General features: G+C 39.9%; 2 protein-coding genes across 2 annotated transcripts; both read right to left on the reverse strand.

The window, feature by feature from the left end:
- Positions 1–1,283: 1,283 nt before the first annotated feature.
- On the reverse strand, positions 1,284–16,741 carry inpp5d (inositol polyphosphate-5-phosphatase D). Its single transcript, XM_030050170.1, has 27 exons — positions 16,460–16,741; positions 14,817–14,880; positions 11,487–11,622; positions 11,239–11,383; positions 10,458–10,598; positions 10,251–10,341; positions 9,934–10,011; positions 9,653–9,730; positions 9,413–9,536; positions 9,201–9,307; positions 8,605–8,707; positions 7,850–8,046; positions 7,647–7,764; positions 7,446–7,542; positions 6,848–6,986; positions 6,327–6,435; positions 6,054–6,142; positions 5,102–5,183; positions 4,924–5,013; positions 4,704–4,814; positions 4,518–4,597; positions 4,334–4,421; positions 4,103–4,249; positions 2,839–2,905; positions 2,537–2,752; positions 1,961–2,406; positions 1,284–1,665 (listed from the first exon to the last, which is right to left on the reverse strand). Exons 1-27 carry the CDS (start codon positions 16,597–16,599, stop codon positions 1,619–1,621), a joined length of 3,330 nt encoding a protein of 1,109 aa, XP_029906030.1. The 5' UTR covers positions 16,600–16,741; the 3' UTR covers positions 1,284–1,618.
- Positions 16,742–18,352: 1,611 nt separating this feature from the next.
- gpr17 (G protein-coupled receptor 17) lies at positions 18,353–21,473 on the reverse strand. Its single transcript, XM_030050171.1, has 2 exons — positions 21,394–21,473; positions 18,353–19,679 (listed from the first exon to the last, which is right to left on the reverse strand). The coding sequence occupies exon 2, from the start codon at positions 19,669–19,671 to the stop codon at positions 18,652–18,654; it is 1,020 nt and encodes a 339-aa protein (XP_029906031.1). The 5' UTR covers positions 19,672–19,679; positions 21,394–21,473; the 3' UTR covers positions 18,353–18,651.
- Positions 21,474–22,196: the final 723 nt, after the last annotated feature.

A 22,196-nucleotide genomic window follows, 5' to 3' on the forward strand; every position in this document is an offset into this window, starting at 1 on the left:
CAACCACTGTTATTTACAAACTGTGAGATTGTTGTGAAATGGTGACCAAGAGTAAGTTTTATTGTAATTAAAGGGAATTCTGCCACCATAAAGCACAAACGCTGTTGTGAGATTCAGCACCAACTACTTATTGATTCAGGATGTATTTTTTGTAGTAAATGTGGTGGAAACTACTTATTGGGACTAATCTACAATGTAGATCCAGAAACTCAGACACATAACTTTAAATATCCTCTGATATTTGTATATTATTAGCAATCATCAGCATGGATTACGGAAGCACACTCCTAAACCTAACATTCAAGTTGTGTTGGGCAGATTGAAATCACTTTCACTGGGATACAGCTTTTTTTTTTCCCCACAGTTACCTGACTCTAACTTTCTAATCTTGCTTTGTGAAATGCCCCCTGGTTTCAGCCCAGTGGACACCCTGCACTGGTCCACTGCAAGTGTCCCTTATTAAAGTGGCTCAGTCCCAGTCCTCAGGGTCCAGAGCCCTGCTGGGTTTCATTCCAGCTGTGTAATCAGAGACCGATTTACCTGGGATGCAAGGTGAATTCAATTAACCAGCAGGTTGAGAGTCCCCGTGGTTCTCGGGGCCCAGTAATGCTTGTTTTCTCTCCTACCAGCCAGGTCATTGCAGCTATTTGCATTTATCCCGCATCTCAGGTGTAAAATAGTCCCTGATTAGATGGCTAGAACAAAAACCAGCAGAGGTCTGGGTCCTGAGGTGTGCAATTAAAAGCAACTGAGGAGGGCCCTCTGCCTCAAGTGTCACTGGGGATTCGCCAGAGGATGTTCAATTTTAATCTCTCCAGGAAGTAACCCGTTTAACATGTACTCAGCATAACACAGTCAGCTCCTTAGTATGGTGATTGGACTACCAATGAAGAGTGAAAAAAAACCTCACCAACATCTCATCAATGATACCAAAGTGCAGCTATCCCGGTAAATGATGACAGACTGACATATCTTTTCATTCATAAGTGGTTAGACCAAAAATGCACAGGAGCGGATTTATTGATGAACAAATTTCTATAACATTAAGTAAAATAATCCAACAAATCTACCATGATTTAAATATCTGTTATAGTTTGGACAGATCTGAGATATGATGGCGTGCAGTTCTTTTATGCAACAGCAGGTGGAAGCAAATGATCATAATGTTACACTGACAGACAGCACATTCTCCTCTGCAGACCGACAGAAATATTTATTTACAGTCCAGCTGGCCTTCGGTGATCACATAGTGACTGAAGGAAACACAAAATAACAACAGAGCATAAGGAAGCAACGGCTTTTTAATTTATTCGAGCGATTAATGTACACCATTAAAGCAAACATTCACATTTCTGTGCAAGAAAATACTTGTCGGTAATCAAGAAACATAACAGAAATATATGCAGTATGTGTTTTTTGGTGAATGCTGAATGGAGATGCAGTTTGATCTTGTATCTTTAACATGCATGTAAAGGCAGGGTGTGTGTGTAGGGGAGAGTGAGGGGGGGTCAACTGGCCACACTGGCCTAGATTTGAAGCCTTTATTCAGTGTATTTTAGATTTCTCAGAGTGCAGGGAGAGAAGCTGCTCAGCTGGTGCTCAACGCCAGAGCATCATCTCACTTCACAGAACGCCCCATCTTTGATGCTTGAGTCTCAGGATGCACTGAGGACAGACAAGGCCACAGAGTTCACAACATCAGGTAAAGACAGCACGAGTCTGAAATATTCTACATGTCATAGCATTCACAAATGTCTTAATGTCATCAGTATCGCCTGTGTTTACCCTACAATGTCATGTTAATAAGGCTCATCAGGGCCTTATCACCTGCTAATGTTTATTACAACAACCTTAATATAAAGCATTACCACTTTTTCTGTACACATGAAGCTATATATCTATGTATCTCTGTATCTATCTATTTATCTATCTATCATGTGAGCTGCAAAGTTTGCCTTACTCTCTTTGGGCTGTGGCTGGCCAGACCTCGCTGGCTGTCGATGTTTGCTGGGGAGCTCGGACGTGTCTCTGTAGTCTCTGGCTTTACACGGCTGTGGCTCTGGCACGCCTGGCCGGGACTTTATTGGCAAAGGAGGCCGGTTGTTGGCCATCCCCCCTTCAGACCGGGAGGGCACCACTGGTTTCTTGAAAGTTGTAGGGTGCAGGGTGGTGGGACCTGAAGGCTGAGGTTTGGTTTCCGAGCAGGTGAAAGATCGGTTGCGAGGGGTTGGCACTGGGGGACGATCAGGATCTACATCTGCCGGTTTGGAGAATGCAAAGGTGGGATCTGGAGGTGTTAGATGGTCCTTCTGCTGAGGCTCTTGTTCCTTGCCCCGAGCATGTGGCTTCCCCATGGCGCCATACAGTGGATTGTCAAACATCTCTGATGGCGTTTTAATCTCCTCTCTAGGAGACACAGAATTAGGTAGCAGAGCTTCAGTTTCACACAGATCTTTCAGCTGAATTGTAACACAGTGTAATATAGTAGACGAGAAGACACTCCGGTTTTCATTGTTTGAGATTTGAAGACACTTACACAAAACTAGATGGTTTTCCTGTGGGACTGTGTGTGGCTGCATCGTGGGTAGTCTTTCTGGATGAGAGGTTGCCCAGGTGCAAGTCCTTACTCGGCTTTCCAGCCCCTGCTTTTGGTGGCATGCTGTAACTCCAGCCCTTATCTATTATCCCATCTTTGAAGAACACGTCCATGTAACTGGGGTTAGTGATATCAGTTGCTTGGGTAAGGCCGGATCTGTCAACCAGAGAAAAGGAGAAAAAATTACACACTATTGCCATGTGAAATTGTGAAGTAACCCCAAGACAAAAGAAATATCTTACTGGTTGAGGTTGTCGCCTCCTTTGCATTTTGAGGTCGCAGGATCATCCTTTTCAACTTTGATGAAATCTGAAGGCAGAATAAATTAAACAAACAATAACTAAACAAGAATCCAGTCAATAGAACACAGACGTCTGCCAACATGCCACCTTGGCATTTGGAAATTACACCTAAGCTTTCTACGTCCTCTTGAGGCCGATTGTCCCAAAAAGCTCTTTGATGGGCCTTGTTCAACCTCTTTGACAATATTTGTGCAAATACTTCAAGTACTTTTTGAGTTATCCTGCTGACAAACTGATGGGCAGACAGAGGCAATCATTAGCAAAAATAAAAACAGCACAAGAGCTGCCCCTTGAAAAAATTCAGGTCAGTATAAGAGTGTTTTATTTTAGATCAGGGGTTGGCAACGTTTTTTGATACCAAATGCCAGTTTTAAGTTGTTTTGTTAATCAGTGTGTTACATCAGCATTAACATTAATTTTAATTATGACACCACATGAAAATCACAACCTCCAGCAGATATGTAATTTTATTCCATCATATGCAACATGCATGGCAACAATGGACTTTAATGGTTCACCAGCAAAGACGATTAACGGTGTGTTTGGAGGGTGAGCATCAAAAAAGACGGTGAAGAAGGTGTTTGCTTGCTTCCCATACCTGGACACTGCATGTTTGATGGATTCTGCCTTGTCTGCCTCATCCTTAAAAGTTTTCTCTTGTTTTGTCTTAAAACGGCTTTTAATACTCAAAATTGGGCAAATATATAAAATACACAAGGCACTTCGCTCCTCTGTGCACGAGGGCTGAAATGCCCGAAACTTAGCAAGCGGGGCTGCTATCATCTACCAAGCTTGAACTGGCATGCGAGTTTGCGTTTCCTAGTACAGCAATGTAATTTCAAATTGACTTACATTCATTCTCTACAGCCTTTCGCTAAAGTTAACCATAACTAACTTATGCCTAACCCTCACTTTGACTTTGACCTTAACCAATGAGCCACAATGACCACCCAAAACGTAAAAAACTCTATCAACTGGCACTGCAGACACAATTTGAGCACAAGGTTGAGCCATTCGGCATGGAGATGAGAGGGCACTTCAACATTTCCTAAAAAAAATCTTGCACACTCAGTGTTGGTGTGCCATTGGTTAATCTTCCATGCTTGACCGATTGTGGTATGTGTATCAAAGGTTGCTGAGTCCTGATCTAGATGATACTGTTCTGTTTAGGTTTGAGAGTCATGTACTGGATTTTCAGACTCACCATATAACTTTTCTGTCTGCTTGCCCTCGGAGGTGCGTAGCTGGATGCCCCCTGTCAAGGTGCCTGTGCTCTCCCCATGGTGAGTCAGTTTGACTTGAAACTCTGTGTAGCAGGTCTCAGCAGCTCGCAGTGCAACACAGCTCTCACCTTGGAAAGTAGCACAACAGCAAGAGAATATTCAGAGTCTTGCTCGGCTGACTGGATTTATATCACTGTGTGTAAATGAATTACCATAAGACTCGTCACAGTCTGTTGACTTCACACAGATGAGGATGTGCTGGTCCAAAAGGTACTCTGGGTCAGAGATGATGGGGATGAGCTTGAAAAATATAAAAGAGAATATATAATGATTTTCATACACTACAAGAAGACAATCAATTTGTACACTGAAAACTCTCATTCTTTCTCATTTTACCTCAACTTTGGAGTCAAACCGGACTTTTATTGACCCATCAGTGTGCTCTGTGTTCTCTCCTTCTGTAGTCTTCACAGTTTCTGTGGACATTTAGATTAACGTTTGCAGGGTTCCTATAACTTTCCACATCAAGACCACAAAAACAAAATTCAACATGATATAATCATGTAAAAAGTTGAAACCTACTCTCCAAGCAGCTGGAATGGAATTCAATGAAGAACTTGGTCTTCGATTTTGTCTGTAAGGTGGCAACACAGTTGATGAACTGTATCCCACCTTGAGACGCACTATTTGGATCTGGGAAAAAGCAACAATAAGAATTAGGACATCGGACTACAGATTTTGGGGCAACGTGTTTGGAAAATGTGTAAATGCATCTGTAGTGAGAAACAGATGGTGAAAGTACCCTGCTTTGAGACAAACTGTGAGGCCACTCCGACTTCAAATGTTGCAAAAACTGGTGAGTGGTCACTGGTCATGATGTCGTTAGTGCACCCTGCAAATTGAAAAGTTTGCCCAGATGACTGTGTTTGACCAAATGTCATCATAGAAAGTTACAAAATCGTTCATAGGAAGTTACTCACCATATGACTGGCAGACAACATGAACCAGAGGGTATGACTTCCGCAGGACACGATCACACCATGAGGGCAGATTGTACTTTGTCTGTGGAGCAGAATTCAAACATAAGAACCCTTCCCAAGAACCCTTGAGCACTGTTTTCTCAAATCAGACCTTACAGAGACAATTTCAGCAACAATGGCAAACATTTTAGTTCTGCCTTTGGTGTCATTCAAATCGCTAGATAGTTAGATGTTACTAGATAAGACTTCTTACTTGCAGCTAAAGACGACAAATGCAAATGTATCTCGCATAGGAAGTCTGGCTGAGGCCTTTGTAGAGCGGAAACTGTTATTTTGTGCTTATACAAGTAAAAACTCATCAATCAATCATTCAATCAAAGTCTTGTGCATTATTTCATAAAAATACTCACAAGATGGTAAAGCATTTTTCAGTTTATGCATTAGTAAAGCTGCAGTCTCTAAAGAGCTCTCTATTTAACATATTATTTGACGCATCATTTTATTATATTGCTTTTATGTGACAAGCCTGATGTGTGAGAGGGAGGATGTCTTGATCACTAAAGTGCATGTGACTAAACTAAAACTGGGCTCAAATTAATTAGTTTTTGATTGAAATAGGATCAAGCATGCTTACTGGTCTGGATCAGCTTAAGATAGCTAATACCTTGAGGCTCTCCATAGCAAAAAGTTGGGAAACTTGTTTAAATTACCCTGGTGCCTGTAGATAAGTTACATTATGAATTTGCCATGAGCCAGAGCATACCTTCACACTGATGTTCTGACCTAGATCGCTTCAAGCAAAAAAGCATGTTCTGGGTCACTTGAGATCTGTGTTCAAAGCTAACTTGGCCACCAAATGCTTACATATGTTGAGGTCATTTTTACTGTCTCTGCACCATGGGGGTCACTGTGACCAGACAGGGAAAAGACATCTGACAAAACACAAGCCTACCCCTGTGGCTTTGGCCTTTGTGTAGGCGTACTTCTCTCGCGTGTCTCGTTCAAAACGATATGTGGGTGCGAAAGTGATATCCTCTTCATCTACAGTCAAAGAGAATAAACAAGACAAGTGTTTTCAACATTTTGACATATGGTGACAACTGATGAATGCAACAGAGAATGTAGGGCGCCGAGAAGCTGTAGTGAACGTCAGTCACAAATGAAAGGAATCACACCTATCTGCCTAAGTGGTGGATTTACAGAGGAAATTTCTGCACGGGCTCACCAAAATGCAAGAAGACCCTTCCCTCATCCCTTTCCATGTTGAGCTGGTCTTTGCAGAGGAGTTCCCGGTACTGCTGCTGTTTGATCTTTGTCACAATGTGCTCTGCTTCCTGTAAAGGGAAACAATGCAAAGTAGTGACTCTTCCTGCCTAACAATGTTAGCAGCTGCTGTGTATAACTGCTAACAAAGAGCACACTCTTTAAGTGGTACATGTTCTTTGTATTTTAGCATTGCATGTTCTCTAATTTATGCTCTGCACTCAGGGTAGATTCAAAATAAATCTGTCCCGTTAAGTATACACAACACAATAGCTGCATGAACGATGTGTACTTTGTGTCATCCTGCCCGCAGTGCCTAATAACTGTGCCATTTGTAACATAGTAGTAAAGCTGCCAACATAGCTGGAAACTATCAAATTTAAAGTTAGGCTGTTAGGATGTGCTACACCATATCATCTGTTTTCTTCATTTCTGTCATTTGTGCATACTCTCTGTGATCTCTCTGTGTTCATCACAACTTACTGTCGATGGAAAATCAATCCGATAGTTCAGATCACCAAGCCAGAAGAGGTGGGTGAATCGATGTGTGATGTCAAAGGGATTCAGTTTTTTGTCTCCCAGATTCAGGAATCGCAGGATGTTGATGTAGTTCTGATTGCGCCTGCAAAGAGGACCAAGATTATTGCCCATGCAAATTATACAATGTGGTATACATGCACATTTATATTTTTTATTGCTGTTTTGCAGCACATTCAGTACGGGGATACTGCATTTTAAATACTGCTCCATATATATGCTGATGTTACTGCTACAACAACCCCTTAATTTTTTTTTTTTTTTTTTGTGGTCAATTTATCTATAATCAGATTTTTAATTAATTAATTAATCATCCATAAAATGTGAAAGACACTGTGAAACACCTATCCCAAGCTAACAGAGGCCAAGTAAAAATTTAAAATTGCTTATTTTAGTCTGACTAGGAGCCAAAATAATCAGTTTTTATTTCATAAAGTGTTTTTTTAAAAAAGCAAGCAAATCTTAACGTGTGTTTTCTAAAGTGATTATCCAAATTATAATCAATTAATTTTCTGTCAGTATTCTTACTGATTAAACTGCTCACCTGAGCTTTTTTTCACTTCCTGAGGTCAGGTGACTGTTGACAAAACCAAAGGATGTACCGTTGAACATGAAGGACACTCCCACTGCTCCCTTGTTCCCTGGGAAACAAACATCACGATGAGTTCAGATGGGGATTTATTAATTTGTCATTTCGTGTCATTCAGGTTACTGGAATGGGATGGGGAGACATGGAATAACTTACCCAGTGTGTTGGCGATCCCTGTCTTTACACTGTCCAAGAAAATGTGGGAGATTCTGTTTTCATGCTCGGGCTTTGCGAGCACCACAATCCGGATGTTCCACAGAGTGTGGCTTGCCACCTGAACGTTAGAGGATGAGGATTATGTATTATGGCACTGGAGATGTATTCGGTCATAATGTGATGTTTCTGACAGTCTGACTCACTGGTTTAAAGCTGATATTTGTGATGTCCCTCAAGACGTTTTTCAGTGTGTCTGTCCAGTCCTTCTCTCCCAGTGGATCCTCTTGAGTCCCAATCACATAAATGTCATGCGGGATGTGGTCAGCCGTGTCATCACGAGTCTTCCCTTGGCCCTTACACTGAAACCAAGACTTGATGTTGCTGGGAGGACTTGCGTTCCCTGTGGGCGCAGAGAGCAACCTCAGATCTGACATGTGCACTGTCACTAAAGTATTTATCATTCATGACGACAAGCAAATTCAAACATTTAGCTTTCATATGTAAGCACTAGCGATGTATGATATTGTTGGCATGTCATCAGTATGGGCCTGAAATGTACAATTAATGCCGATATGACACGCCAATATGTGAAATAGGTCAAATTTGCCTTGGTTGTGGCTGTTGTCAGGTTTGTCTCTGGGAAAGCATCAAGCCTGTTTAAGTTGGATGAATTTTACAGTTTTGTTTGACAGAGAATGTATTTAAAAATGGCATGTTTTACATAATCTAAGTTGAATTAGTTTAAAAAGCATTATATTTTCTGTCTGTGTCACAGCAGGCATCATAATATGTTAATTCCACTACATGAGAGACTTGATAGTCTCTGAAATTAGGTGGAAAAAAACATGGGCCTATATCAGTATCGGCATCTGCCATCAACCAAATGAGTTAGAAAATATTGTCATATTGGGTATTGGCAAAAAATCCAATATCATGCATTTCTAGGAAGCATTTTTACCCATGTTCCAAGTGCCAACAAAGACTGTGATCATGTCTGGCTCAGGCTTGTCAGAGTGTTTGTTCTTCATTTGTTGCAGAAGCTGGCAAAATCCCTCCCTTTTCTGGTGAAAAGAAAAGAGGAACAAAGATATAAACAAAAACAGCAAACCAGACATAATGTCATAAGCAAGTGTAATTCAGCTTGTGGTAGAATCTGATGACACTTGTACTTGTATCTGATGAAAATGTACTTTACAAGAATACTCTTTGTAAAGGGTCATTTTAATATAGGGAATAATCCTCACTTGTACCTCATTTTTTATTTATTTATTTATTTATTTTGTTTGTTTTTTGTTTATATATACATATATATATATATATATATATACACACACACACACACACACACACACATATATACACACACACACACACACACACACACACATATGTGTACCTATATATATATATATATATATATATATATATATATATGACAACATTGTTGTTTAATCACAGATCAGTGTGACTGAGATCTTTAACCAAATCAGGAGGAGCCTCATTGGCATTTGTCTGTTAGATGAAGCAATGCACATTTTCCATTAAAATGATTACCTTTGTGTCATCAAAGACGAATTCTTTACGCACAATCTTCTCTTTCTCTGTCTCCAGCACGATGACAAGTTTGGGATGCATTTTCTGGGATTTCACCAACTGCAGGACTGAATAATTATAGTACACTCACAAAACCTTTGAAGTGTTGCATGTGGACAACAATATTTAACAGAGACAATGGAACTGGCGTCAAGCACAATGTGATTTCTTACTTTTATTGTGCACAAAGAATTTGTCTTCAGGCCCGTCTTTAGACTTCTTGAAGTAAACTTTCCCACTTTCGACATCCACTTTGAGGAACATCTTTGTGGAAATCCCAAGAGATTCTGACTTGACCTGAAACAGTCAAAGAGGAAACTGACCTTAGTCAAATATATGACTGCTAGGAATTGTAATGTTTTAATTTCATTTTCCCGCAGTGTAATACAATGTTCAGTTTAGACAATAAGCACCTCAAAAGTAACCGGTGGTATCAGAGATCTTCTGTGGCCTCCATCATATCCAACAGACTCAAACACAGTGGCTTTAGCCTGAAAAAAAGTGTTTTTTTTTTTTTTTTTAATTAATTTTCACAGGACCACAGCGTCAAACTAACATATAGCTAACTTTCACAATTTTTTGGTGTGAAACAATAAGCCAATCAATAGCTAATGTCAATAAATGGTTAATTAGAAACTGTCAGTTAATTATGTGTATTGACAATGAGTATTGATTATTCGCTATGGTATATTACCTTCTCTTCTATTGAGTAGAGCAGCTTCGTTAGTTGTTCAAGCCTAAAGGATACAGATTGGCCTGAATCGGCAGAAATCTAAAAATGGAGGAAAAAACCCATGATGAGAAGTCATTGTTGTTGTTTTTTCTGCATGTGTGTTTGCTAGAGAGAGGAAAATAATATATTTATAATAGTTCTGGTGAGCATATGTATTTTGCTCAGGCATGGATGAATGAAAACTTTAGAAAAAATCAAAGTCATTATTTTCTCTGGCCTGAAATATGAAAAGATTAATGATGCTGTTAATCAAATAATGGATCAAAAGGTCCACCTACGTGACTCCTCAGACGTCCAATCCCTGGGGAGAGCTGTTGGTCCAACAGCCTCTGAAAGGCTTCCAGAGTTGGCAGCGTGCGTGAAATTTCACTGCCTCACAAAAAGAGGAGAGCATGGTAAAAGCAGGCTTAGGACGAATGTCGGAGTAACTGCTGAATGCTGCTGTCAAGACGCTTGGCAGTCTGTATGGTGTGTTTTAATTGTACCTGTTCAGACTTTTGCAGATTGTCAAGGTGAGCTTCTTGAAACAGGGCAGGTTGGGATTACCGTTCTGTACGTGTTCAGCATCCAAGCCTATAGAGGTCCTGAAGTATTCTTGCATGGCTTTTTGATGTTCCTCTGGTACTCTGATTGCACACCACAAGGTCACATTGGACAATGTTATCCCATGCTTCGCAACAACATTGTTTCATAATGCTCTTGGTTGTCATATGGTATGGCATATGGGGTTGCAATTTTCTGAACTTAACAGGATGATGTAGCTATTCTGTTATTTGCCTCTACCTGCTTGGTCATCATATCAATATTACTAGTGACTATTCATCAAAAATCTCTGATGTGTAAATATCCTAGGAAAGCACCAATAGTCTGTGCTGCAATATCATCAAAGTTATTGTACTACTTGATTTTGTGATTTTATGCTTGTACACTATTTTAAAGAAAACATTTCAGCCAGAACACATGCACTAATAATTGTTGCATAATAACCACAATACCCTTCAGGATTTTCTTTAGTGTGGTAATAGATTCACTGCTGCTTCAAACCATGTCACATTACTGGTGTACCCATAATTATAATAATCTCTTACCTCTTAAAAATCTCTAATCCTAACCCCAGCCCTGTATTATAGCCACAGTACACACTACACATATAGTACCAGAGTATTATCAAAATACATTAATTTATTTGCAAGAATAGCTCTATTAAGTTATTCCTTTGTGTCCTACATGACTGCAATTGTTAGTTTTCTGAAAATGTGATCATACCCTGACATGTCCACATGCTGCAGTCTCTGCAGAAAGATGTCTGATAAGGACATGCCGACCTGTTCAGAGCTCTTCGAGTCACCATCTTTCACTTCATTGGGCGCAAAGTTCCTGGGTGGCAGTTGTGGTGGATGGTTATTAGGCTCTGCAGAACAAATTTCATAATAGGTTTTAGCACGCCACAGTTGTTTCAGCACATAATCTGACGGTGGTTGCCATGGCAGAAAGACGTTAGATTGTGTTTTGACCTGGCTCCTCGTCTACCTCCTCCTCCTTCTGGACCGGGAACTGCAGGTGTGTGACAAGACCCATATTGGGGCTGTAGTATGCCTCCACCAGGTCAGACAACACAGAGAAGAACCTGATTGGTACACCCTCAGATGCCTGTGGAACAGAGCACAGCAGACAAATAACTCTGCCTCTCTGAAGCTGGCAAAAAGCAGACCTCATTAAGAGCTGCTGGAATGTCATGTGGCATTGTGGCACTGGAACAGTTTTCTCTCTCAGTTTTCTTTCTGTAACCAACCAGACAACCTCAATTTCCTGGTAAAAATAGTTCAGTGGTATCACATAGGTGAAGTGTCTTCTACCGGGTAGGAAAATATTTCAATATATGTTGTTCTAATTGCCACTTGTTATGAAAATTTTCACATCTACTGAGAAATAAGCTTAAATCATTAGTGAGTGATGTCTCCATGACAACTACAGTATCCACCAGACTTAACTAGTTCCTGACCCCTCTACACAGAGCCTGTCAAGTTCAAGGACAATGAAAACAGAGGAGAAAATTGTTCCAATCTTAAAAAAGACAGATCAGTGTAGCTGGCCAGGCCCATCGGCTTAAGCTTAAAATAACTACATAAGTTGCAGCGTTTGACACAGCATTACACCAAAGTCACTGTCGACTGCACCGTCTGCTACTTCTGCTTCTTTCAGAGTAGAGCAGCACTCCTGTCTTGGCCTGTGAGAAAAGCCATTTGAATTATGTGGTGCATAAAAGCAAAACACACATTTTGGAACATATCTGAAGCCGTTAAGATACCTTGTTTTAAATGTTCTGCAGACAAATTTTGGTTGGATGAAACCTCCACCTGTTCCATCAACATGGTAACACTTTATATTAAGCTGGTTGCAATAAGTGTTAGTTAATTGGTAATAAGGTCCTTATAAGTCCTTATTAAGATGCTTATTAACATTATTATGTATTAATAAGAATATATGTGTTTATAATAGACTTTTTCAACAGCAGTCAGTTTGACATGAAATAGCAGGGTAAAAACAGGTGTTACTGATGACATTAACTAAGGTTCTGCTCCATTTAACTGCAGCGGAGCCATTCCAGTGAGGCAGCAGGAACAACACTAAGTTCAAGTTCAAGTTTATTTAATATCCAGTATCACTGTTTACAGTCTAAAAGGGCTTTACACCAGGACTCTGGCTCTGTTAGACCTAAATGGAACTGAACCTCGATTAATATAATCAGTAAAACCTGTCTTTTCATGTCAAAATGGCTGCTATGAAAAAGGCATCATAAACATGTTTGTTGTTAGATTATAGGACATTTATAAATGCTTATGGGTTAGACTGCTTTTGGACGACAGGGCTCTGCTGATGATGTGGAAAGCACCACCACGACGGCAGATTTCACTCCAAGTACGTCTTGTAGCAATGAAAAACACCACATGGACATATTAACAAGGTCAAAAACTGGATTTTTATCCGAAGAGGTGTTTAGCTGCTAATAAAGAAATAATAACTTAGTGGAGGTTCAACAATTACATACATTTAACTTTAATTAAACTTGTTTATAATGCTATTATAAATAAATATAAGAAACTTATAAAGCTTTTCTCATCTATAAGGAATCTATAAACTGTAAACAAGGGTCTTAAAAGTGCTGTCTGTCTTATAATCAAACAATAAACACACTTGTATAATCTTATTAACATTTATTAGTGTAAAATAGCATCGTATAAAGGACTTATAAGGCCCTTATTGTCTATCAACTAATGCTTATTACAGGATATTAATATAAAGTGTTACCTTTTTCAGTTAATTCAAGTGAGTATGCAGTAGTCTGAAAGACATCCAGCTCAGATCCCATGTTATTTAATACAGATGTATTTTGAAACTGCAGTTTCTATCAAAAGTTTTAGCGAAAACTGTCTTCTAAAGATCTTTGAGGGATTTCAGTCAGAATTTAATGCACTTCATGGCACAGACTGCTCTGTTTTATGTAACAAATGGCCTTGTCTGGGAAACCAGCTCTGGTCAATTTTCAATCAATTTTCATTCTTTTAGACCTTAGACTGACTTTTGATACCACTGATCATGCAGTTTTAATTTACCATCCAAGCCACAGAGCTGAACTGGTTCAGCTCTGACCTCTCTGTCATAAGTAACTCATCATCATCCTCAGCACATTTTATCTGCAGGGTTCACAGGTTTCAAATTTAGACTTCATCTTATTCTCCTTGTGCATGCTCTGCACAATGTAAAATAGTGTCTCTTTTCACTGTTAAACATATAACACTCAGTTATATCTAGTAATCTGGCTACACTGTCACCCACTGTGAGTGCACTATAAATAATAAGAACATGTTGATATTTTGCAAGAGTGGAGAAAACCAAAGTCAAACTGTTCTTATCATCTCTTGATGTGGAGAAGGTAATCTAAGACTTTATCTTCTCGCGGCTAAATTAGTGTTTCCCTTGATTCCTGCCACAGTCAAAAGTCCCTCTCATGCCTTATGTAGAATGGAACCACAAAGGTTTTAACCAAATGATGGCAAATATAGAGACCACATCACCGCAATCCTTTCCATCCCCGAACTCTACACTTGCTGGCTTTCACTTTCAGAACTGACTAAGATTTTACTGATCATGTTTAGTAAATGTAGCTAAGTCTGGTGCTTAGCCATATTTGAGACATTTTAACCACATATGAACCAGAACACAGCCTGAGAACTAAGCACTGCTAGTCCTCTCATTTAAGTATTTAGTTTCAAGGAGGAAACTGAAATGAAAGTTCGTGCCATCTGAAGCAGACTGTCTGCATGAGAAACCTACTGTTAGTCCTCCATAATAGCCTGAGGAGGAAGTGTTACACATTCAGAGACTCTGGAAGTAACGCAGTTAATGTTTAGCTAAGCTGACAGCTTTTGCTTGCAATAAAAATTTCAAGCAATTGAACTGCTAATACATACTGTAAAGCAACAAAAGTTGTGCAATTAGTGAGACTGAGAAAACAGACACGAGGAATATTTCGAATGCAAATTTTAAATGGTGCAGTTTGCATAAATTATATTGTTTCATATCAGTTTTGATGAGATTTATCCAAGAAAACCTGTACCAACCTGTAAAGTGTTATTTTAGATATATCAGCTTTAAGTTAGAGTATACATGTACAGATGCAGCAGGATTTAAGATGGGTGTCAGCCCTTAGCTTTGGGGAGATTAGAATTAAAAGCTGATGTGGTGTGGCACATGAAAAATGGCTTCAACTATCAGTATTTGACAGCGATAACACTATATATTGCAGATATAGAACACTATATCTGCAATATTGTTTGACCCACCTGGACTGAAAGCTTCTTTTCCTCATTTGGCAGGATTCTGTATGTGTACACACAGTTCTGGAATCTGTTGTTAAAATAATCAAATGTACATGTGTGTCAGTGGCATATTATGTTAAGTGAAGAAACATCCTGGCTGACATATTCAGTAGATTCGATATTTCCTTATTAAGTGCGAGGTGAGCATCAGGTTGTTTTGGGCAGCAGTTCAAATGAAAGCTAACCGATGTAAAAAGATATAATCTGCAGAGGACAAAGGGTGTTGCTCTGTGGGAGCACAGCATGCAAATAAGGAGGAACTACCCATGCGCTGGAATGTGATGTGCAAACAAATTTATTGCAGTATGATAAAATGCACAAATCATAGCATGCTTCTAATGTCCTTGTAATATGAGTTAGTTAAGATGTAATAAGGCCATTATAAGTCCTTATGAGATGCTTATAAACATTATGTGTTAATAAGACTGTATAGGTGTTATTGATAGCACCATAAACACATTCACTGATAGATTATAAGAAATTTGTAAGCACTTACAAGAAACTTGTTAACAGTTACAGACTCCTTGATAACATTAATAAAAGCCTTATTAGCTTCTTATAACTGTTACACTGTTATAACTGTATTAACAGTGTATTAATAGCATTACAACCAAATTTATCGAGTTTAACTAACTTGCCTATTACATCATTGTTAAACTTTTCCAAACCATTTTTATTGCTTTAGTGAGATTAAAAAATTTATTTATTCATTTTACGCACATACTAACAGTTAACTAAGCTTTTGCAGCTACCAGATTCAAAGCAAGAACAAAGACTTAGTAAGGTAAATAAATGCCCTTATTAACAGTTACGTGCTTACTAATATGCACTAATAATTACATAATAGGAAAGTTAGTATGACTCAATAAATGTGTTTGTAATGCGATTATAAACAATTATCAGAAATTCATAAGGCATTTATTAACATTATTAAGCAGCCTATATTGACAAGCGCTTATAAATATCTTATAATCTAATAATAAACGTGTTTATGATGCTACACCTTTTTCACCGCAGCCATTTTGACATGAAATTGTAGGGTAAACACAGATGATACACAGGGGAGTAGTTAAGGTTCAGTTCCATTTAGGGCCCTGGTGTTGTTGCTGCTCACTGGAATGGCTCTGCTGCACTTAAATGCAACAGAACCTTTATTAATATCATCAGTATCTCCTGTGTTTACCCTGCTATTTCATGCCAATATGGCTGCTGTGAAAAAGGTCTACTAATAACTGTTACATATTCTTATTAACAAATAATTATGTTAATACGCATCTTATAAGGGCATTATTACCTGTTAACAGCTATAACACTGATATAAAGCATTAGCACTTTTTATGTACACATAAGGCTATCTATCTATCTATCTATCTATCTATCTATCTATCTATCTGTCTGTCTGTCTGTCTATCTATCTATCTATCTATCTATCTATCTATCTATCTATCTATCTATCTGTCATTGTCAATTTGCATTGTACTTTGTGCTGGTTCCTTGCACAAGGAACAAGAAGGAGGAACACCATCCACCATCAAATTTGCTAAATGCTACTGTGGTGAACTGTCAGCTGCATGAACAGTAGATAGAAACAAGTAATGTTTACTTACAAAACACACAGGGCATACGCGCCTTGTATTGACTCACTGCCACGGAGAAGGAAGCTTCCATCCCTCGCTGCTTTGGAGAGGAGATCCTCAGCTTTGGATCGAGTTATATTGCCATGGTACCAAGGTTGATATATTGGCATCCTGTTTCTCACTCAAGAGACTAAGGTCAAGACTTTTGCATCTGCTCTCGAAATGTATTACAACAAAGCAAAGTAGCCTCAGTGTTTCTCTCTGGCTATTTTCATCTTTCTTTGTGTGTGCGTTTATGTCCTTGCTCTCACTTGTTCATCCTCTGTCTCTTCCTGTTAGCTGGGCGAAAGCTGTAAAAGGAAGCTGCTACCAACACAACGCTGAACTTCCTCATTTGAAAAGTTTGAGAGGAGGGCCCCAGAGCCTTCCACTCTATAATACTACAGAGCACATAAAACTGTAAGGGGGGGAAACGGCTTTCAGTGGAGGAACCTTCATCACTCAATTGTAATGATTAACCAAAATCCCCATGAGTAAAACTGCAATTGAAACTGTTACTCTGTGCTGTCCAATAAAAAAGGCAACTTATTTGCAGAAAGTCTAGCTGACTTGAAAAGGAAAATAATTGCAAAAAGTTTATAAGATGAGGGCAATAAACTTTCTGTCTACTGGTTTGGAGACATCACACAGACGTTTTCAGAAAACATGGCCGATGTGTTACTGCACTCTATTTAAGTGTATATTCAGGAAATACAAGTTTAGAATGGCTTGCCATGTTCATGTGATGGACAGGAAATCTTGCACAAATAAGAGAAGAGCTGCTTGCAAACCACAACTCGCGTCACATGATACGAAAAGAGAACTACACTGTGACAAGTCTTGGAGGTTTCTATCCTGTGTCTGAAATAGGGTTACCACTTTCACACCAAGCACATCACATCGAAGCTCGGGCACAATGCTACAGAAAAACATATACATGCTGTATGACCCAATGAGGATTAGACAAACAGAACACAGGAAATCATACTGTTATTTTCAGCTGTAACATTTGAATTGAATTGAGTTAACATGCACTTTTACCTAATTTATTCCCACATTGCATAGAAGGCATACAGCATGTTATTAATACAAGAAATATATTGAGAAATAAAGGCATTTGTACAAAAAATGAGCTTCCGGAGCATACAAAATTCTCAGCTACTATGGTTTTCTTGATGGAATGACTCGGTATTAATAGTTAAAATGTTAAATATTTACAACTTGAGGTCACAGAGAGCATTTGTGTCATTTATAACTGCTGAGAGCCACAGCTTACTATTCTTGGAGGCGTGCTGTTCTGCCTCAGTCATCACTTCATCTGCAGATGTGTGGCAAAACTGCTTCACAGTAATACAGAATCGTTAGTTTTTAATCCAGTTGTGCAATATCATAAAAACACCCCAAAAAATGCATAGTACAGAATAATTAAGAAGGTGGATACAAAAAACAATATCTACAATGAACACGTAACACAGACACACAAATATCAAAAGATTTGTCCAGCAGAAGCAAAGCAAATGTGATATCGATGTCAAGCGGCCTGTTGTCCAATTGTAAAAAAAAAAAAAAAAAAAAATCACACTTTGACACATTAAAGCACTGTCAAAAAAAACAGGTTTCAATAAAAGATTGCATTTAAAAGCTAAATAGCATATAAGCATTTATAATATTTGGCACAGGATACAAAACATAGCAAAAACATATTGAATGTGGACAAAATATGTACATATTTTTGTTTGATTCATCTTTTGGTGCTATTAAAAAAATTCCTTTCCAACATCAGCATGAAACCTAACATTTATAAGCATTGGGTTTGTAGAGTGAAGCATACAAACATTATGAGGAAATTCAATCATTCACCCAATTCTCAACCCACTTGATACTTGCTGGGGTGGCAGGGGGCTGCAGGCTGTCCCAGCATGCATGAGCTGGAGGGCAGGAAGTCCATCACAGGGCATATTAGAAACACTCAAATATTCAATTCAATCAGCATTTTTGACTAAATTTTCTGTCTTATACCGCTAGTATTGAAATTTCAAGGCTTTTCCGTACTTTTTTGAACCAGCAATAACACAGTACACTGCACCTTTGTTTGCATAGGGCTCTTTGCTGTGCTTTCAGTCCTCACAGCTATCAAAGCTGCAGTCTGAAAGTTGTTCCAGCTGAGTTCAAATCTCTCCACCTCAAAACTCAGACTTGGCACTCACAGAGCTCTCGTGTGTTCCCTTTAACTCTCCGCTGGTGGCTCCTGACACCCCGGCCTTATCTCTGCAAAACAGCCGCGTCAGTGTGCCGCGGAACTTCTCTGCCCCAAAGAGGTAGACCAGCGGGTCCATGGCACCGTTCAGGCATGTGAGGGAGGAGGTGAGGCGGTTGGCCAAGCTCAGGCCTCTGCGTGTCTGGCAGGAGACACTCGGGTGGCTGTAGCCCAGGATGAAGGTAGCCCTGCTGACGTGATACGGCAGGAAACAGACCACATAGATGAGCATGACCAGGCCAATGGTCCGCAGGGCCCTCAGTTTGAGGGCTGGCTCCAGCCTGGAGCCTTGATTCAGGCTGTAGATGATGAGCAGGTAGCAGGACAGGGTGGCGAGGAAAGGTGGGGTGAAGGCCACAGCCAGTGAGATGAGTGCATTGCGTGATGCCTTCTCCCTGTACAGTTGCAGGCACACTGTCATGCCATCCACCTCCGCAGTCTGGCGGGTGACCAGCAGGGGTGCCATGGAGACTGTGACCAGGGCCCACAGGGAGAAGCTGATGATATGGGCATAACGGGCCCGACGAACCTTAAGCGATCGCACAGCGTGAACCACAGCGAGGTAGCGGTCCCCTGCCACACATGCCAGGAAATACAGGCTGGCATACATGTTGACGTAAAACAAAAAGCCAGCCGCTCTGCAGGGCACCTCCCCAAAGGGCCAGTGACCCCCAGTGAGGTGGTAGGTGGCCCTCAGTGGGAGGATGATCACATAGGACAGGTCTGCCACTGCCAGATGTAGCAAGAAGACGTTAGCTGGGGAGGAAGTGCCACGCTGGTGAGAGAAGATCCAGAGCGCCAGGCTGTTACCGTTCAGGGCCAGGAGGAAGACCAGGATGTAGAAACCTCCAAAGAGCATGTTCTCAGTGGTGTTATCCACTGCTGCACAACTCTCCGATGACTGATTGAACAGATGGTAAGGAAGCTCTGTTGTTGGAGACTCCATTTTTATGGCTGAGGAAAGAGACACATATCAGTAAATTCTGCCTTACATATCAACATATGTATCAACATATAACATAGGAGTTCAGGTGTAATTAGAATCTTTTTTGCTATTTGAGGGTCAAAGGAAGTGTTTGTTTTTGAGTAATCATCATGAATTGATATTGTACTAATAACGAATCACTTTCTTTCTATTATTTTTTCCAAATTGACACCAACTCCAGGGGGCAATGTCTAGCAACCTCCAAAGAAAAAGTGTCTCTGGAGTTGAGACTGGTCAATAATCAAAAGACTGATTACCTTTTGCCATTAAAAAAAAAATTAAAAAATTAAAAAAATAAAGTATATCTATATCTATATCTATATCTATATATCTATATATCTATATCTATATAGATATATAGATATAGATATAGATAATTGTGCTTTTTCAATGTCTGAAAAAAATTGAGACAATCTGCAGAAGTGACTACCCCACCCCTCATAACTCCCATATCTCTGGCAAGCTCCAGCAGACCGCTCCTCTTATTGTTTTTATTTCCACAGCACTGGTATGACTTACAAAGTCTCAAATCAATTATTTAAGAACCAAAAGGGTTCACCGCCCTGTTGAAGGAATAAACTTTGGAATTTGCAAAGGATCCAAGAAAAACGTGAAAAGATTTATCAAAGGGAATAAACTGTCATTCCACAGATGATGCAGCTGAGGGAAGTATTAGGGGAGGTTACAGAATAAACAATGTAATCCAGCAAAAAATGTGATAAACATAACACTGCATCATTGTAGGGCCTCTTAACAGAAAATGGGACTGTCCTAAAAAATCATATAAACAATGTAGAGGAGGCTGAAAACTTTTCTTTATCTAAGTTATGCCTCCATTTTACAAGCACACTACCCAGAGACAGTAGCTCTCAGTAGGCTCTTTTCACTTTCTGTGTGTGTGTGCGTGTGTGTATGTGTGTGTGATGTAAATCCTGCACTGCATGTAACTGTGGGACTCACAGGGAGAGGCATTTCTCAGCTCAAGCTCCCACCATTCAGGAGCTCAAGTCCTGCAAAGAAAAGGTTGCTATTCCAAGGATAACAAACTAGGAGCCGCGCACTTGAATGCAAAAGCTTCCTCAAATACTAATCCCTGGGGCCTAATCCTGAAGAGACAATCCCAAAAATATGCCTTGATCACAATGATCAGGGTAAAAAAATCTGTGCAAGCATTCACATGTGGAGAGTGAGAGGAGGACACCAAGTGTCTTGGCACTGTGCTTTTTAGAAATTGCTCAAAACAGTTCATTGTGATCAAATTTTGACAGTTGTGCAATCCTCTAATGTTAACATTTGTCACAGATGTAAATGTAAAATTTAGAAATGGGATAATATAAAATAGCACTTTACCAACATGATTTACCCACTGATAATCATCCATACACTCTCAAAAAGCAAATGACAGATTGATGCATGCTTTGCAAAATCAATCAAACACTAGAGCTGTTTGAAAGTTCACATGCCAATCACAATTGAAATATAAGAAGACTGTTTATTGTTGAATAACTAATACTGAATATCTTGAGATTTTTGTCAGAACCTAAAGTTTTGCTGTCAAGGACAGATTCCTTGGTAACAGACTATTATGTGCTACTAGCAGATAAAGGAGGGAAATTTGGAAATCACAAATTTTGTAAACAAAATTAAATGCATCAAAGAGCAGACGTAAGAAGACCTACCCACCTATTCAGAGCTCTTCAAATAGCACCCCAACTTGAAGGAAGGTCGGCCCTTGAAGGAGCGGCTCAGTTGCTGGCAGAGTGGACAACAATTGGTGCAGGAGCAGAGAGTTGCGCAGCAGTTGTATGTGATGCAAAATGAAGACTGGGAGTCTCGAGGCAGAGCTGGAGTAAGAGCTGGAGCGCTGACAAAAGGAATGCTGTCCTATAACCTCCTTTCTCTCAGTCAAGATGTTCTTGGGAATGAGACTGTAGCTCTTTTTGTGTCTCAACAAATTTGATAACAGAAAGGGAGTCCCAATGGGAGCCTTTCGTTTGAACCTTGACCCCACCCTTTCTTCTCCATCCCCTCTCCTCAGAGGGCCACTTGTGCACTCAACAATGGCTCAAGTCAGAATAAGTGGCACATTTTAGCAGCAGAGAAAAGAATGGCGAGCCTTAGTTGCAATGAGTCGTTGGGTATGACTCCATGGAAACGAGGCCTAGTGGTGTACCCACTGCCTTTACCATGAAAACACCCTCCAACTTTAAGATAGAAGATGGACTGTGCAGTTAACTGAAAAGTTTATGACTAAAGTCTCAGAGATGATCATTTGTAGACCGTCTGTTTCAAAGCTCTAAAAAGGGCCCCCACTCCCCCTTAGGATAGCAAGTGAAAAACAAGGGGGCGGGGGGCACATGGAGGAGACAGAGGCCCTTGTTGGTTTCTTGCCTCCTGGGGCCATGCTGAATTGGAATGCCCAAAATAATCAGTCACATAGCCATCAGACAGATGTGGAGAGAAGACCCACTGGCAAAGAGAGGATA

The sequence above is a fragment of the Myripristis murdjan genome, chromosome 4 (assembly GCF_902150065.1).
Source record: "Myripristis murdjan chromosome 4, fMyrMur1.1, whole genome shotgun sequence".
NCBI lineage: Eukaryota > Metazoa > Chordata > Actinopteri > Holocentriformes > Holocentridae > Myripristis > Myripristis murdjan.

What these genes read in the sequence shown, in the direction of transcription:
- inpp5d (XM_030050170.1), bottom strand. Translation starts at nt 16,599, where the DNA reads ATGCCAATATATCAACCTTGGTACCATGGCAATATAACTCGATCCAAA. An exon ending in ATCTGCAAAAGTCTGAACAG is followed by an intron (nt 10,342 to 10,457) that starts GTACAATTAAAA and finishes TTTGTGAGGCAG; the next exon opens with TGAAATTTCACGCACGCTGC. An exon ending in GCAGACAGAAAAGTTATATG is followed by an intron (nt 2,906 to 4,102) that starts GTGAGTCTGAAA and finishes TTCTGCCTTCAG; the next exon opens with ATTTCATCAAAGTTGAAAAG.
- gpr17 (XM_030050171.1), bottom strand. Translation starts at nt 19,671, where the DNA reads ATGGAGTCTCCAACAACAGAGCTTCCTTACCATCTGTTCAATCAGTCA.